The sequence below is a fragment of the Symphodus melops genome (genome assembly GCF_947650265.1).
Source record: "Symphodus melops genome assembly, chromosome: 8".
Taxonomy (NCBI): domain Eukaryota; kingdom Metazoa; phylum Chordata; class Actinopteri; order Labriformes; family Labridae; genus Symphodus; species Symphodus melops.
In genome coordinates, this window is record NC_136698.1 from 4,007,814 (window position 1) to 4,025,093 (window position 17,280).

Consider the following 17,280-nt stretch of genomic DNA (forward strand, 5'->3'; position numbering starts at 1 on the left):
AATGATTTCACTCAGCTCATCTTCAAGAGCTTCAAAAGTTTACCACCATCTGATGCGAGTCATATTAGGCGTGTACAACAACAGTTATCAAAGCACAACATTTAGCTTAAAAATGATATCCTTTAATCAAAATTAAAGGATACTGGAAATGGCCGTAGTCAATGAGGATTAGCCCCGGGTAGAGAAGGAAGAGGAACACAGTGGAAACCTGTATTTAGACACACAAAAAAAAAAAAGAATATTTAGAAGTTGTTGGTGAGAAAACCATGGACATAAAGGAGTTCATATGTTCACATTTTCTGCTCTTGGTTTGCATACATATTAATTACTAGCATAACAAATGTATGCATCTTATTTCCTGTTAGTTAATGATGAGTGTCTTTTATTTTGTAATATTTCAACATCATCAATGTGAAGGATTTAAATAAGCACTCTGAGTTTTCTGCTTCTTCATGGTCTGACAAAAATAACACTGAGTAAAAAATAACAAATAAGAGATTCTTTTATGAGGTATCTTTTTATAGTTAGTGTTTTAAAGAGGACACATTAGTCCCCTTTTCCACCTTGGTCTAAGTGAAACATCTGTGCTGTGCTGTGGTCCAAATATAACATGAATCAAGCACCAGAGGAGGTTTGTGATGCTGTAGAAACCAGCTCTCTCAGAACGCTCTGTTTTGGTGTGTGTCTCTTTAAATTGAATGAGCCCCCCCCCCCCCCCCCCCCCGCTTCTCTCTGTTTCTGATGGGTTCAGCTCTGAGTTTTCTTGGCAACTATTTATGCACCCTGGCGAAAAAACATGGCTCCCAGAGTCAACACAGAAGAGGGGGAGATTTCTTTTTAGCAAAATCCCACTGTGACATCACAAGGAGAAGCATTATTATTTTACATTGTGGGTCAGATGACACTCAGGTTACCCAAATGTATGTTCAAAAGACTTTAAAAGTGGATTTTTCCAAATGTATCCCCTTTACATAAAACACTTTTTATTTAAACTCTAAAAACACGTCTGAAGTCCAACCAAAGGTCATTGGTCAATGTCAGGTGTTATCAAAACAAGGGGATGTGACTTTTAATAACTTATACAAACTATGCAGACTTTAAAGCGAGATGTTAATTTATTCTTTATAAAGTTCCACGTTTATTACTTTGTTACCTCCTCTAAACAAGGATCAATATCTGAGCTTGTCACAATCTTCAAAAACAGTCATTAATAAAGCATCGTGGGGTAAACCTTTTCATTGTCTCAGTGAGTGTGCTACCTTTCTTTTAGATGATCCATCAGTCAGGTTGAAACAGTATACAACCACAGCAGGGAAGAATATCAACAAATCAGCCACCAGAACTGAAACACAAAAGAAAACTTTATAGCAGCTGTTTTGTGTTATTTTCACAGCAGTGCATGATTACAGTAAATCCTGTAATGCCAAAAAAAAACCACACAATCTCAGCAGGTACATTGATCTCTATGCTGTCATTGTCTTTTTTGTGCGTGTGTGTGTATATATATAAAAATTTGCTTCCTCCATGCATATTTTTTGTATATTTTTTACGTTTTTTTCCAACAGAAGAGTGTTCTATTTATTCTATCTTATTCTTTATATTGTTACCTGCTACATTTTATTGTATATGCTGCTGGAACCTAAATTTCCTTGAGGGAGTCATCCCAAAAGGATCAATAAAGTTCAGTCTAAGTCTATTAGAGTTAGTAAATAACTGAAGAAATCTTATCCTAAGGTTGAGGTTGAGCGTGAACCTCTCTCTTCATTCTCTTCCACGCGTTACTGTACCTGTAGTCCTCATGAACAACTTGTGCGCTGGACTTTCATAACCTCTGGATTTGTGGAGCTCCACCCACTCAGGGTTGATTATTTTGGCTCTGCGGGAAAATATAGATCACAATATTTAATAAGAATAAAAAGAGACATTTTGAAGATACTGTTTATCAGTAATACTCCTATAAAAATCTAGTTTATGAGTTTCTTGAAAAGCCTACACACGCTACTCACAGAAAACAGAATACAAAAAAATAAACAGCAGCATTCTGTCACTGTATAGATACTTTACTCACACGTAAGCACAGATCAGGCTGTGGTAGGCCGTCAGTGGAGGATAGTCCAGGCCCCAGTAGAGCAGGTCATTGTCAGTGGTGTTGAAGTACCTGGAGGAGAGAGAGTGGTACACAAATACTTGTGAACAGTACAGACGATAATACAACATAATCCCTCTTAAAAACGTACACACAGTAATACAGAGTATTATGGACAGTATTTCAGCTCTTATTGATTACTGATAGAATTAGTTGCTGCAGCTGGAGATGGCACAGATCAGATTTAATGTTGGTGTCCATTCGGATAGCGACAGAATTTACGTAACCGCTCCTGAAATAAGGTTGTACACTTTGAACACTGTCAGCTCGCTCAGTCTCACCTTGAAGACGTTCAGACTGAGCTGTAAGAAGCGACCGCAAATCGTCTCCATGACGACATTCAGATTAGATGGAGCAGCTCCTTCTACGTGATCAAAAGCATAACTTCTGACACTTCAGTTTGAAATATAAAGTAGTTTCTGCTTCCTGTTTGTACGTGGAGCCAGCACAAAGTTCAGATACACTTCTGAGGAATAATTATTATAATTTTAATGCATTTTTATTTATTAGTTTTAATTCTTTTTTAATTTTGTTTAAATATGAAATGCAATATTGTGTTCACTACAGCCTTGTGCAGCCTTACACGCAATAACATTAATAACAATATTAATTACGATAAAAAGAAATATCTTAACCAGTATCTCTATCAAACTGGACAACTGTGGACCAGTGCATCTCTAGCTGCAGCTGTAATACACATGAGGCATCATGGGTTGTGTAGTTTACTGAATCCATAGATGCACACAAGTGTGTTAGATCATCACAGTGCTTCTTCACTGCTCTCTCACACTTGCTCCACTGCGTAAACAAATGAAGCTTCACACTGACCATTCCTGCAAAGGGAGGTTGTAGGTTACTTCTTGCCAGTGCCTTTGAGCTTCATAGTCGCCAAACATGGGAGGTTTCCCCGCCCCTGGAGGAAGGAAAACATCTCAGCTGTTAGTCTGGTGAATGGGAAACCTCATGAATGAATGAATGAATGACAGACAGACAGGCAGGCAGGCAGCAGAAAAGTGCACACAACAGACAGAAGGGGAAACTAAACCAGCCAGGATGCTAAAACTTGCTCCATAAGCATTTTAATATCTAAAGGCTACAACCTTTTTATACTTTATGAAGGCATAATGGAGAGAAGCATTAGTGCAGAAAGATAAATGTCAGTGTGTTTATCTCTGCATGATGCCGCCAGTAAACATTAAGCTCCACTTCCTACCTGAATATGAATTCAACGAAACGCCCCATCTCGTGACGACTCCGAGCAACACACAGATGGACACGAGACTCCACGCGTGCATGATTTACACGAGCACAATAAATTGGTAGAAATGAAGGCTAAAAAATGTGGCTCATTGAGACACTTTTTGAAGCCTGTTTGTATTTCCTGTACACGTCATCACCCACCGAGATTACGTTGCACGTTTTCATTGGGCGCTGCACGCAGACGTAGACGCCTTGTAAGTAAGAGACGTTCAAAAACACGTTAAAAAAACGGTTTTTTTATTTCAAATAATTGCGGCGTATTTAGGTAAACATAATTAAATTACACTATTTTAACAGTTAGTATTAAAGAGAAACAATATTTTATCTGTATACTTTAAGTTACAGTAACGAGGATTGTGAGTTAAGTCGTTGTTTTTGTTTATTCTTTAATACTCAATATGGAAAAGCTATATTTTCCCAGTTTTACTGAATGCAACATACATTTAAACAAGATTTATGACAGAAAGACTTCTGTCTTTAAAAAAAAGCATTTGTGGTTTCATTTAGTGGTAAGAACCTGAAGAAATGTTTTTCCTCCAGTAAAAAATAATCATTTTTAAAAACTGAGAAGGCGGATAACATGATGCGGTTTGAGGAACAATTACCAAACATCATTCACATCACATCGTTAATCGACCACATACTGTCCCTTTTCTCCCCACTGAGAGTAAATAACTCAAAATAACTCAAATCAGGGTCATAAGCCTGTTTTTCGGCATTCCATTTTAACTAGCTGACTGTCATTAACATATCAATTTGTCACTACACTTGTTTACCCATGTCTTAAATGGAAAAAAAGAGCTATAAATAAACAAGAGATGTTCAAGAATAGCTTAAAAGATGGTGTCTGAAGTAGAAGTATTTAATTTTCACTGTCAGGATAACAGAGGTTTATTGCATTTTCCTTTTTCTGATAACTTAACAAACTTACAGTATAGTGATCAATTAAAGAACAAATAAGCTACAATTTTCAAAAAGTTAGCTCAAAAATTGTTGAATTAATTCTTAGTCTTTATTTCAACATGTTTTGAGATATTATAAGACACTTAAGATATGCTAGTTTGTCTTCAAAACACATTTGTCACTCTAACTTCACTTTTAACTTGATTGCAGTTTACATGCATCTACTGCCTGTGTAAACCAGTATAGGACCAGTTGTCTCCATGTGTAGTGTCCACTGTGGCTCGTTTGTGGAGACCCTTTGCACACAGATTTGTGTTGTACAGTGCAGACCTCCCTTTCCCTTCTCCTCACCATGTAAATCTCAGCCCAGGGGCATCTTCTCCTCTGTGACCTTTTCTTCTGTTGACGCTGTCGCCGTCTTTGTTCCCAAGGTGTTGGGATTTGCTGGCTGGGACACGTTCCTTGTGGTTGTGGCATCAATTATGCATAAATAATAATAACCATGGACAACTGCTGATTTGCAATGACACTTTCATTACAACGGCAGCGGACTATAACTCAGTGGTGGCCATTAGTTATTAATGCCGGCCACGCCAGCTTTACTTTGTCATTTATTGCTTCATCTCTGTGCCTTTTTAAATATTCAGTAACTGCTGTACCTACATTTACTGTCTGTGATCTCCACCCAGGAGAAGGCTATAGCTTGTGGTGGAGAATGACCTAGTTATTATGGAGGCCTATAGGCCTTGCTCGCCAATGTCATAGCAGTCTATCATGCACACAGTCAAGTTTGCGAAGAGTCAGATCGGATCTTATTGGCTGTTTTGACATAAAGGCTTCTAATTCAAACTTTCTCTTTTCCTAAAAACATATTTGCTGATTTCTTCTTTGACTACTGTCTGTTATTTGATTCATGATATCTGAAAATTTAGAAAATATCACTTTTGCTTTTTGTCACTCCCTCCTTTAAGCCAAGGGTTCAAAACATGAAGAGGGAAAACATAAGTGGACACCACACAGATTGAACAGTTCAAACCTCAAGATTGATTCAACATAAAATCTCTGCAAATACTTAAAAGATAACTCAATCAATCTTTATTTGTATAGAGCCAATTCATAACAAGTGTTATCTCGAGACACAAAAAGCAGGTAAAACTTACTGCTGCAACAACATTAAGCAAAGTTACAGTGGCAAGAGCTCAGCAAAAACAACAGGTTTTCTTACTTTTGTATCACGCCTGCTTTTTAAAGTCAGACACATTTGACAATCCTCACACTCATGATGAGTATTTGTGCAGATAGAAATCTTCAATTGTTCCAAAACAACATCCATCAATCTTCAAATGATGTCCCATTGAAAGGTAAAGGCTTGATGTGTGACTAGTTTACTTTTCAATCTGGCAACACACACACACACACACACACACACACACACACACACACACACACACAACATGGAGACTGATATAGACTGGCTGCTGGGGCTGTGGGAACCTCCGTCCAGACTTCTCTCCACCTGTGAGCACAGGCACGTGCAGCTGCATGGGTCATTATCGAGGGCGTGAGGATTAGAGTGAGCAAGTGTACAGTCTATGGTGTAGACGCGCGAGGGCGACGGTTTGCTCTATAACTGAGGGAAACTCGTCCAATCAGCACATTGTGTTGTTGGCGACGTAAACACACGTAAAATTGCGAATAACTATCATTGTTTTAGGAAGGAAAAACAATTAGATTAGACCTAGTCTACTTTTTTCTGAGGGTCAATTAAATCTATATATTGATATTTCATTCTAGCGTGTCTCATAGCCGGATTTTAATTTTAAAATGTTGCTATGGCTTCTACTTTTAGTTTAGACTGACGTTTTAGTTCACGTGGTTAAGATCACGTCGAATCTGATAGTGGTCAGTGCTGTCCTCTCTCATACTCTAATGGTGAAACCTTAAGTTAAATCCACATTCACAAAAAAGAAATTCCCTCAGAAAGATAGACAATTGTCCTTTTTGACCCTCAAAAAATGAACAAACCCAAGAGGTCCCTAACAGCTGTGTTGGTCATCATTAGGCAAAATATTAACCTTGACTCGTAGGCTATTATTATGCATTAGATATAATAATCAAATATTTGACTAGATGTATGTCTTAAAATAGACCATGTGCAACCATATAAAGATTTGTTTGAACACATTTGTAGACAAAAAAGAAAACATATAGGACTACGTGTAATTAGATGCAGTTGTAATCCTCTGTATTCCAGTTTCTTATTGCTTCCTAAACATTTCTTTGATTTCTTCCGAGGTGTCAGTGAACGCCCCCTAGCGGCCTGAACCTCGTCTGCGCAGTGTTGTCAGCTTGCAGAAGCATCACCGCTGCAGCTTCACACAGTCATCTCACCTACAACATTATTAAATCCGTGTTTTTATTTTTACTCTGAACCTGTGGCACATTATGCACGACAGCACTGTCAGCTTGTTTGTTTGTTTTCGTTTCGTAAAGGCTGAAGCTGGATCTGTACCCACACATACCTCACAGAGTGGGAAAAAAACATGGAAAATAATAGAATTAACCTGCAAGTTAGACCAATGATGGTTGATTTCTTTCATGTGTTTTTCCTCTTGGAATTTCTGTTTCAAATATACACAAATTGAAAGATATTTCACATCCTCCTATATTTCGTGAAATAATTTAAAAAAATAACTTAACCTTATTTTTAAATACAAACCACTGTCTGGGTGTACAATGAAAGAGAGCTCTGTGGTACCTGAACGTCTCTTTCAAAAACCTCACGAAGGGGGGAGAGTGTAAACATTTAACACCTCATTTCTATTCCATAAAAGAAGAGTCCAGTTATGATCAGCATGTTGAAAGAAGTTTCAGAACATAAAACTTCTTTATTTCGATTTTTTTTTTTCCATGAAATTTAGTGTTTCGATTGTTGATGGTTAAAATATATTTATCAACTAAACAAAGGTCAGTAGTTTGATTCTATATGCTCCAGGGTTGTGTTTGTAATCTGAAAAACAATAACAAATAAGTTGATGATAAAAACTAATATGACAGTAATAATGATGATAATGAATGAAATGCCAGGGTGACATTGGAGAAGTCTTTTGCATCATCAGCACCTTCTTCGGTGTCTGAGATGAAGTAAAGCAGGGGGGGGGTGCTCCTTTCTCTTTCTCATGGGGATCAGATAAATATAGCACGCGCGCACACAAACACACGCGCTCTCAGTACCATTTGCTGTTTGTGTAAAAGTGATTAGCCAGACACAACTGCGAAACTGTTACCTTTATAGTAGCGGAGCCGCAGAATGTGCTGCGTGTAAAACGAGCCGCGCAGCGCTGATGTAATGGAGGATTAAAAGAGTCCAAACTGTGACCTCCACTCACAGATTATTATCAGCGAGACAACCGTAAACACAGCCTGAAAACACAATTATAATTGTGCGTTATTCATCCATCTGTACGCCTAATCGTTAACGAGTTCACTTGAATTAGCTTTAGGATAATATACATTATTTTTTACATTTATTGAAGTAAAAAATACGCGAATAATCAGTTCTATAAATGACACACATCTGCATTTAATGACAAGATATGAAGTCCTTTCTTAAAAATTAAATATTCAGGCTCGCCAATTTTAATTTATATAGGCTGTTTTAAAAATGCATTTAAGTTTTGTCTTTTTTTTCTCCTGTCCCTGTTTTTCGGAAAATATTATTATTAGTTTATTTCTATACCTGAAACAATTATTTTTTTTATTATTGAATATCTTAAAATTATGTTTATTGGCATTATAAATATAAATGGGCTGAATCTAAAACTAGTATGACTCTAAATGGATCAATAGACTATGAAATAATAAATATGATGACAGTTTCCCTCCAAACAGGCTGGGCCTATATTCAAATAAATACATCAAATATTATTCAAATGAAACGTAAACAATGTATTAATACGATATTAACATCGTAAAGATTGGCTGAGATTAACAATCAATAACACATAATATTATAAATAAGTTAGGACAACTTTTCGTTTACGTGTTCGTTTTTTTATATATAAATACAAATAATGTCTACAAATCCAAATGAAATTCCCTTGTATCTGTTTTTTAAGTTTTGGAGATTCACATTAATTTAAAAAACACAATAATTGAAACAAAACCTTTCTTAGTTAATGATGTTGTGGTAAAACAATTTCAAAAAGTTAGCCATGAAAACTGATTTTTAGTTATTTCTCAGATTTATTTACAAATAAGTTCAGTGTACAACACAATATAGCTACATAGAATTACATATATTTTACTTCTTTTTTTTAATTATAAACAGACTATTTTTTCTTGTATGAAAACGAAGCAAAACATGTGTCCAGTTCAGCTTCCAATTAAAAAAAAATCACAAACAGGAACAAAAGAAAAAAGACAGGTAAAAGTCACACAGGTAAAATCTCTCACATTTTTTTTATATAAATATTTACAAATAGTACCTGTACAGAAATATCTCCTTTTCCTTTTTCGCTCTGTGCTTCAGCAGTCTTTACATGCTACAGAGTCCAGTGTTTCTTACTGATTTGTGCTCTTGACACTTCCCGTTTTGATCATGTCTTTATATAAAAAAATAAGAGTTTATTTGCTAGCCTTTAAAGTCATTGTGAAGGCCATTTGGACACTGCAGCCGCCGTCGAGGGTAAAACATGTCCAGAGAGAATATTTGACGGCACGCTGAGGATGGGTGCGATAGCGGCGGAGGTCCGGCTCAGAGAGAGGGACTGCGCGCTCAGCAGGGCCGACTGAACCGTGACCGGAGGCCGCAGGAACGCCGCAGCCGGCGAGGAAGACGCGCTGGAGACCCCGATGATGTTCTCTATACTAAACGAGGGTCTGTTCGAGGGCTCGGATTTGATCATGGACGCCGTGCTCAGGCTGTTGAGTTGAAGCTGGAGACTCGGGCTGAGCTGGGAATTGAACGCTTTTCTGCTCAGCTCCGCCGAGGGGAGAAGGGGGACTCCCGGGGGCAGCATGTGGCCCACAGGGGGGATGTACGGGTACTGCAAAGCCGCCGGATGAGTGTACGCAGCTGGGTGAATCCCGTAGTGCCTCCCGTAGGGGCCCCCGAGGCTGTACGCGCCGAAACTCTGCATCATAAGCGCCGTCTGGTCCCTCAGCATGTCAGGCTGAACCCTCTTGAACCTTTTTCTCCTCCTGAGGAAGCTGCCGTTGTCAAACATGTCCTCTGAAGCTGGATCAAGGGTCCAGTAGTTGCCCTTGCCGGGGTTGCCAGGCTCCCGGGGGATTTTCACGAAGCAGTCGTTGAGGGACAAGTTGTGGCGGATGGAGTTTTGCCACGCTGGGAACTTTTCTCTGTAGTAAGGGAAGCGGCTGCTGATGAACTCGCAGATCCCGCTGAGGGTGAGCTTCTTTTGTGGGCTCTGCAGAATGGCCATGGTGATAAGGGCGATGTAGGAATAAGGTGGCTTCACCAGGCTGCTTTTGGGCTTTTGGAGCCCACTCCCCGGCGCTCCGCTCTGCTCGTGACCCTCTCCCTTTCCGGTGCCTGTGTCTCCCTCTCCTGAGCTCTCGCAGCACGGACTCCCTCCACCGGACCCCATCTCCTCCTTCTCCTCCACCTCGATCTCATCATCCACATCATCCTCGTCGCCCGGTTCCCCTCGCAGGTCATGCAGGATGCCTACCGGGCTGTCGCAGTCGCTGTCCCCCCTCTCCATGAGCTCCTCGTCTCCTTCGCCCACCACGTCGATGTCCACGTCCTCCGCTGTGAGCACAGTTTGGCCGGACATGTCGCTGGCTCTTTCGCTGCCTCCAGACAGGGTCATCTCACGTCTTCCTCACTCTCTTTAGAAAAAAAATAAAAGTGTAGTGGAGCCAAAATCCGCCGGGTGTGATGGCTCAGTGCGCGCACACACAGACACGCCGAGTCCGCTGGACTTTTGCTCGCTCCTGTCAAGAGATCAGATGTCTCTAAAAAAAATCTAAAAGTGGTCGAGCCGACAGCAAGCCAGCCAGTGAAGAGGAAAGTTCAACTTCTGGAAATATTTCTCCTCTCTGTTAGTGAGCAGGCCCGGTGGAAAGCAGCCTCGAAGTTGTTTGGAGATGTGTTTTGCGCTCCGGTGTCTCTTCTCTGTGCGCGTATTTCCTACCGGAATGATATTTGGAGAGCCAAGTCGAGGTGACACATGCTGCTTTCAAAGGCCGGAGCTTTTAAAAGGACTGTCTGATAGATTACTTTTCCCAGTATAAGATATACTATCAGTACAGGCCACGTGGTGTGATGACGACACACGCCCCCTCTCCAATCCTCCCTCCCTCGTCTCCTCTCTTTCCTCTCCTCTCTGTTAAACCATGCAAACTGGAGTTGTTTCATGGATTTGTCAACAATGGGACATCAGCAATGCTGCTTTCCGCTGATTTCTGTGTTCGTCCGTCATAGACCATTTAACGATGGCAGAGGGAGGAGGAAGGGGGGGGGGGGGGGTAGAGAAAATTGGCCTGTGATTGAAAGATCTGATGCGCATTAACGTTGCAGCGTAAAATCAACCCAAACATTTAACTAAACTCTGTGGAAAGCTGAAGAATGAAAACGACGACAGATAAGTTCATTGATTTCTCCTTCTTGTCTTATTTGTCTAAATATTTGTTTTCTATGCATGGATTTTCTTTATTCACACATGTTCAAATGTATGATACTGTGCGCAAAGAATGTTTTTCCCCCCATGTGCGTAAACATGTTTGTACATTTGATACAATTCCCAGTTTAAAAATCCATTAGCATGAATCCAAAACTGCGAATGCAAACCATGAATTCAAGTCTATTTATTCCCGCAGGATTAGCCAAAGGTGGGAAGAATATTAAGAAGCAGAAGCAGCGGCAGCAGCAGCGGCAGCTCCGGTGACAATGAATGGAGAAAGAATAAAGAAATTCCTTAAGAGTTTGAAGAGGTGCTAACGATCCCGATCATTGCATGTTTTTACATTTGAATAAAAGTAGGAAATGCGGGCAGCGGGGGAATGCAAAGAGAGCATTTATTCACAAGTATGAAGGTGAGCGGGGAAGGCTGGGCTCGAATTCAGAGGGGTTTCCTGCGTGTAGTGTGAGAACATTTGGGAAGAAAACAACCAGAGAATCTGCATTTTCACTTCGCGACTTCAAAAATGTGCAATTCATAAACAACAAATGTGTAAAATGTATTTAGTTGTTCTTCAAACCTTGAATCTATTTTATCAACAGCAGTGAATTATTAAATACATTAATGGGTTACAAAAGGAAATAAGAGTAATTTACGTTTATCTTTCAGTCTGTCCCTCTCAATGGCAACACTGCAAGAGGCAGAGTTTACATTAACTCATGAAGTTTAAATAACATGAATAATTATTGTGGTATATTTGGATAATTTCCATCCGCACATTTAGCCGTAATTAAAACAAGCAGGCCTACCATTTATAATTAGAGTGTAACTTTTGTGCATTTTCATCGATGCATCAGCAGTCAGCTTTCCATTTGAAATCAAGTCCTCTTTATTTTTGTATCTTGTCATTTCGGGGCTAAATGTGATCCTTTAATTGCTCTTCTGTCAGAGGTGCTGCTCCGTGCGCCTCCTCTCACACCTCTGCTCTCGGGGTGAACGCGGGATTAATCAGACGCTCTAGTTCATAATGCGCAGTGCGGGTCAAAGGAGGGAAACATGGCTTCTGATCAGCCTCGTCTCCTTCTTCGTGTTAATCTCTCTGTGACCTGCAGGCTCGTCAATTAATAGATGAAACCACACGATACAGCAGTTTATGTCCTGTTGATCCGGAGAGAAATAAATCAGATTTTAACTTTGCTTTTCTGGAATGTCCCTGTTTTCTGTCTTTATTGCAGAAAAAAAGAGTGTTTTTTATTACAATCGGAATCTCATCATTTCAAAGAGGATGTCTTAATATGAAGACTTTTTTTCACGTCAGTCTTTTTCTTCAAAGCAACATAGCTCTTTCTATCACTGACCTTATAAATAATAAATAGTTCTTCCCCTTCAACAGAAAGGTTTGTTATGGAGCCAAATCTTCTTCTTCTTTTTTTTTGGTTCATTTCAAACTGGATGGCACGTTTTGTGACAGTTTAATAAAGGAGCTTTGTGAGACCCTCTGTTTGGTTTGTTTTTGCCATTTTTGGCATTTTGAAGGAACCACAAGGTCAAAGAGTCACTGTCTTTTACTCACTCACTCTCTCTCTCTCTCTCTCTCTCTCTCTCTCTCTCTCTCTCTCTCTCTCTCTCTCTCCCTCGCTTCCTCTCTCTGGTCTCTCTACCCTGTGTGCAGTGTGAAGACAGGTGCAGCCACCCTCCTTCTTTAAAAAAAAAATCCCAGAATCGCAGTGTTGTGTGAAAGGCGGTGTAAGTGCTGATATAACCCGCCTGAAACAGTACCGAGAGGGGGTTTGAAACGCGTCCTTCCTGTGATCTTTTGAAGCCTCATAAATCCGCTTTTATTCCTCCGCAGTTTGTTAATGAAATGTACGTTTTAAGCACACATGCACGGCTTAGCGCGACAAACCCTTTTAGTATAATAAGCCAAGTCGCTCCTGCATGAAACCATTAAGGGAGGGGGGCAGACACAAGGAGAGACAGCAGCAGCACGAGCAGGAGCTGCAGCGGCAGCGCGCAGCAGCAGCACAGGTGATGGAGAGGAAACAGTCAGCACAAGTGATCATCAGCAAGGTCACACAACAAATAACTGTGATCATAATAATGTGATGCTCCGGTGGCTCTCAAACCCTTCTTCTGTAGGTCTCCTTTGTCTCAGCAGGTGCAAAAGGTCAGGGTCACCTGCAGAGGAAGGCAAGTGTTTGCTCAAAGACACTTCAGCAGGGTGGACGATGATCAGTCTGAATGAAGGTGACAGAGATTTTTATTTTATTTTATTGAACATATTATATTGTGTGTCAGTATTGTTCCTCTCTGTGATTTAATTTAACCAGGCTATAATACAAACATTTGAAAACATGGAATGGTTTGTATTTAAAGACTTCTAAAGATGATTTGACCAAATAATGAGCTAGGAGGCAATGGGGACAAACAGATTTAAGAGCATTTTAACACTGCAGAGATCTTTTCTCATCCACAGGCGCTTCAAGAAACTTGCTCCATGTTTTTTTAAGCAACTAATCTTAAGGATCTTAAGAACAGATGCAACAATAATGTCATAGCTTGCAAATATTTGACAGAAATTGAATCGACTCAGGTGTCTTTTTTGAGTTCAATCTTTGCTTTACATTTTCAACAAAAGAAATAACATTAGCCTACTTTCAAACAGAACTTGTTCCAGGGTGCATGTTCAAGCCTTTTTAGGATGAAAAATAACAGCAAAAACATGAAGAATTATTAGCAAAGGCCTGCATACACTTAAGCCTTTATATTCTAAATACCACTGCCTTTTAAATCAGTGTGAGGAGGTTGGAATTAAAAAGTTGAATGTGCATATTTCGTTTTGGGCCCTATCTCTCTTACTGTTGTTTCACTGTGTTCTCGAGCATAATTTATACAAATTAACAAATTAAGTGAAGTCCTGTAATAAGAAGAAACAGAAATGTCTGTTAGATATTTGTCTGCTGGGTTCATGAAAATCAGTCCTGCTGCTTTACTTCAAGTCTGCACGCAGGCTATACAGAGGTGTTCAAATTACAAACATGTAGGCCCATAAGAATCCAAACTTTACCCCTTTACATGCAATGTAGACAGAAAATCCTCTGTTTTTTAAACGATATTTAAATAGTCTGGTCGAGCAGCCAGTAAATTAAGCTTTGTGATAAATTCAATAACAGAATTCATTTAGTAAAGAACGACCTTTATGTTCCTTATTTTTACACCATGCTGCCAATTATCAGTTTGTCTTATGTGACAACAACGACAAAAAACCCATCACGACTGCAAAATACACGCTACATATCGCACCTTTTTTGTCTTACCACAGTCACAAATTATTGAAATAGGCTACTTTACTTTCATCTCATTTTTTTCTCTTGCTTTTTAGAATTCGCCATTTTCTGCTCCTTCCCAGAATCCACCCCGTTGTCCTGCTGATATGTGTCAAACATCGGGATTGAGGCCATTTCTAACCTCCACCATCCTGAAGGATCAACCTGAGCAGATCTTCACCCCCGCAGCAGAAGGATGTGTGTGTGTGTGTGTGTGTGTGTGTGTGTGTGTGTGTGTGTGTGTGTGTGTGTGTGTGTGTTTGCGCGTGTGTGTGTGTGTGAGAGAGAGAGAGATATTTGACAACACATCTAGGGCCTATTCGACGCGTCTATTTACCTGTACACAGTCACAGCATCAGGACTCCCCGTGTGAGCAGCTTACTCTAGTTTTTCGTTTCGTGCATATTTATTGAATGACTATCTGATACCATGATGCGGCTTCCAGTTAACGACTCTTTTTCATGTTGTCTGTTTTGTCCACAGGTTTGGCAGTTCTACTGAAGCCAGTGTAGTAGGCCACGATATCATTTAAAAAAAATAAAAAAAAACAGGCTCCACGTTTGAAACATCTTGCTCGACAATGGCGTAAACGACTTTCGACGATTAAACCTGCATTGAAGCAGCCAAAAAGACAGTTCCTGAAGTTATAGAAGCATCATTATTTTTGAACCCTGTTATTGTTGTTGTATTATTCTATAGGTATAGAAAATAATAGGCTTCTTTAAATCACACACCCTGGATAGCGAATATTGATTTACGGTGTAAACTCGTGAAAAAAGTAAAACAGCAACAACAACAAGGACTTCAGTGATTCAGACAGAAATAACAATGAAGATAAGATTTATGCTTCACGCGTTTTCAAACATTTCGCTTATCCTCCAGTTGTAGAACTTGAACGTTTTCCTTGTTAAAAAAATATCAGCATGTAATAATGTGTCTAATAAAAGAAATGTGCCATGAATGATTCAGACGTGTAAACATGGAGGCCAATTATGACTTTAACGAATAACCTGCGCACACGTGGGCGTCCAGGTCTCAAAAGCTCCCATTCGTTGTCCCTTTTGATTATTTTCAGTGGTTCAATTGAGCCATTGAATATTAATTCGTTTGCATGACATTTAAGGTAAAATTAAAAACCATAAACAAAGGGAAACAAACCGTGCTGATTCACATACAGGACAGTTAGTGAGTTTAAGCCGTCATATTTGATACATTTGTATACAAAAGTTTTTGGTTTTATTCTGCAAACTTTTTGAGAGAGTATTCTAGCGGCTCTTCTCCCTCTCTTCAGCCGTCCTCCGCGCTCTCCTCCCGGCTGTCCGTCATCAGAAGCCCCCGGGGAGAGCCTCCTCTCTCTCTCCGTCGGCCGGCTGTTGGTGGGAAAGTGACACCTCCTGCTAAATGCAGCCGGATTACCATGTCAATGTGTACTTGTTAAGTACGTGCAATGTCACCCAGTTTGTAAGGTTTTTGTCATTCAGATTGAGGATGAACAGTTGCACATCATGTATATCAGCGCGGTGTGCTGGCTTGCTGGAGATTCAGGCTGTAAACGGTGCAAATGAGGGCCTGTAGCGGGTATTTAACACGGTGTCAAAACACATGCAGCCGGGCTTTCCACCACATCATTGGTCTGTGTAAAACCACAGTAAACAATGTGCTAATACGGCTCATAGGTTGTTAAACTGTTGTGGTATTTAGAGCTTAATAAATGAAGTGCAAAAACAATTTCAGAAAAGTCAATCAAAAAATATATGTACAATTGTTTTTCTGTAAAAAAAAAAAAAACAAGAAGTTGAAAGCTTTTGTAAAGCCCTGCCATACATATGCATGCTGTTTTTGTATTTTTAGGCTATATAATATAGGATATATATATATAGGCAAAACATGTCATCCATAGGAAGAGAATTGTTGGAAAAAATATGTAATTTAAATAAATCACAAGTTGTTGTCACAGAATAGATTCTTGGATGATGTGATGATTAAATTATACATTCAATGAATCCAACTAATCAACTAATGTGGAAAAATGTAATGTGTGCACAAAAAAACTTGGAAGCAGAAAAAGAAATGTCCAGCTTACAAACCGAGCTATGACTCTACTCAACATTTGCATGTGAAGCCTTTTTCTTCTTATAATCCACATCAAAAGGAGAACTCTCATTCAGTGTGACCCCTGAACTCAATATCCTTCTCGCCTATTGATGCATACATATATGTAACATCACACCAAATTACCTCTACATCCCGCCTGCCCGGCCATAATAATATTCCTTCACATAATCTGTCAAGTTCTTGCAACAAAGACACTTTACCTCCTCTCGAACCCAATTACAGGAATAGTAGAAGAGGAGGAGGAGGAGGAGGAGGAGGAGGAAAAAGCATTAGAATTGGACTGACTTGAAGTGTAATGTTTATGTTACCTTAAGGCAAATTATTTAATGCATCTTGAAACAGTAATATTCTTCCCTTTATACCCAGCTTCTTTATGCCTTATACAACAGCATCCTTGTTTGTTATTCCAGTGTGCAAATGCAGATCCCATCCTAATCAAAGTGGCTGTGCTGTCTCTTGAAATTAAGCGCTGCACCTTTAAATTGTCAATTACTGTGAGGTTAAGTGAACTGAAGAGACCCAATGATTCAAATCAGGTGTTACAATTTACTGCACATGGATATCTGACTTCATTTTGGCCTGACTCTCACAGCAGACACTGCAGGAGTTTATTATACAACAGGAGTAGAATCTGTAGGTTTGGTAAGCTAAATTTAAACGCTGACCATACAACACATTGTGAATAGATTTTAAAACAAATATTTAACATTAGAATTTATTCTTGCAATCACAGGATACATGTGTACCCAAGTCTTCCCAATGATGCCGACCTTTTCAGCAATAATGAGTTTCCATCCTGTAATTACATCTTTATTTTTTACATTATTGTTTGTTGGAATAAAAAAGGATAATGTAGATCACACACTTTGCACAAATGCATCTAATT

General features: G+C 39.5%; 2 protein-coding genes and 1 long non-coding RNA gene across 3 annotated transcripts in view; 1 reads left to right on the forward strand and 2 right to left on the reverse strand.

Annotated features, from left to right (window-relative positions):
- Positions 1–3,557, reverse strand: part of alg6 (ALG6 alpha-1,3-glucosyltransferase) — a 175,569-nt gene extending 172,012 nt beyond the window's left edge. Inside the window, exons 1-6 of the mRNA XM_079351438.1 lie at positions 3,360–3,557; positions 2,975–3,059; positions 2,069–2,158; positions 1,788–1,876; positions 1,260–1,342; positions 144–208 (exon numbers count right to left, since the gene is read on the reverse strand). Of these exons, the coding sequence (XP_079207564.1) occupies positions 144–208; positions 1,260–1,342; positions 1,788–1,876; positions 2,069–2,158; positions 2,975–3,059; positions 3,360–3,441 (494 nt within the window). The 5' untranslated portion in view covers positions 3,442–3,557. The remainder of the gene's footprint in view (positions 1–143; positions 209–1,259; positions 1,343–1,787; positions 1,877–2,068; positions 2,159–2,974; positions 3,060–3,359) is intronic.
- A 4,996-nt stretch (positions 3,558–8,553) lies between these two features.
- Positions 8,554–10,517, reverse strand: foxd3 (forkhead box D3). The gene has a single exon (XM_079349511.1). It carries the CDS (start codon positions 10,141–10,143, stop codon positions 8,956–8,958), a length of 1,188 nt encoding a protein of 395 aa, XP_079205637.1. The 5' UTR covers positions 10,144–10,517; the 3' UTR covers positions 8,554–8,955.
- A 313-nt stretch (positions 10,518–10,830) lies between these two features.
- On the forward strand, positions 10,831–16,092 carry LOC306827599. Its single transcript, XR_013779647.1, has 3 exons — positions 10,831–13,200; positions 14,336–14,648; positions 14,763–16,092. It is a non-coding gene; the product is annotated as an uncharacterized lncRNA (long non-coding RNA).
- The last annotated feature ends 1,188 nt before the right edge of the window (positions 16,093–17,280 follow it).

What these genes read in the sequence shown, in the direction of transcription:
- foxd3 (XM_079349511.1), bottom strand. Translation starts at nt 10,143, where the DNA reads ATGACCCTGTCTGGAGGCAGCGAAAGAGCCAGCGACATGTCCGGCCAA.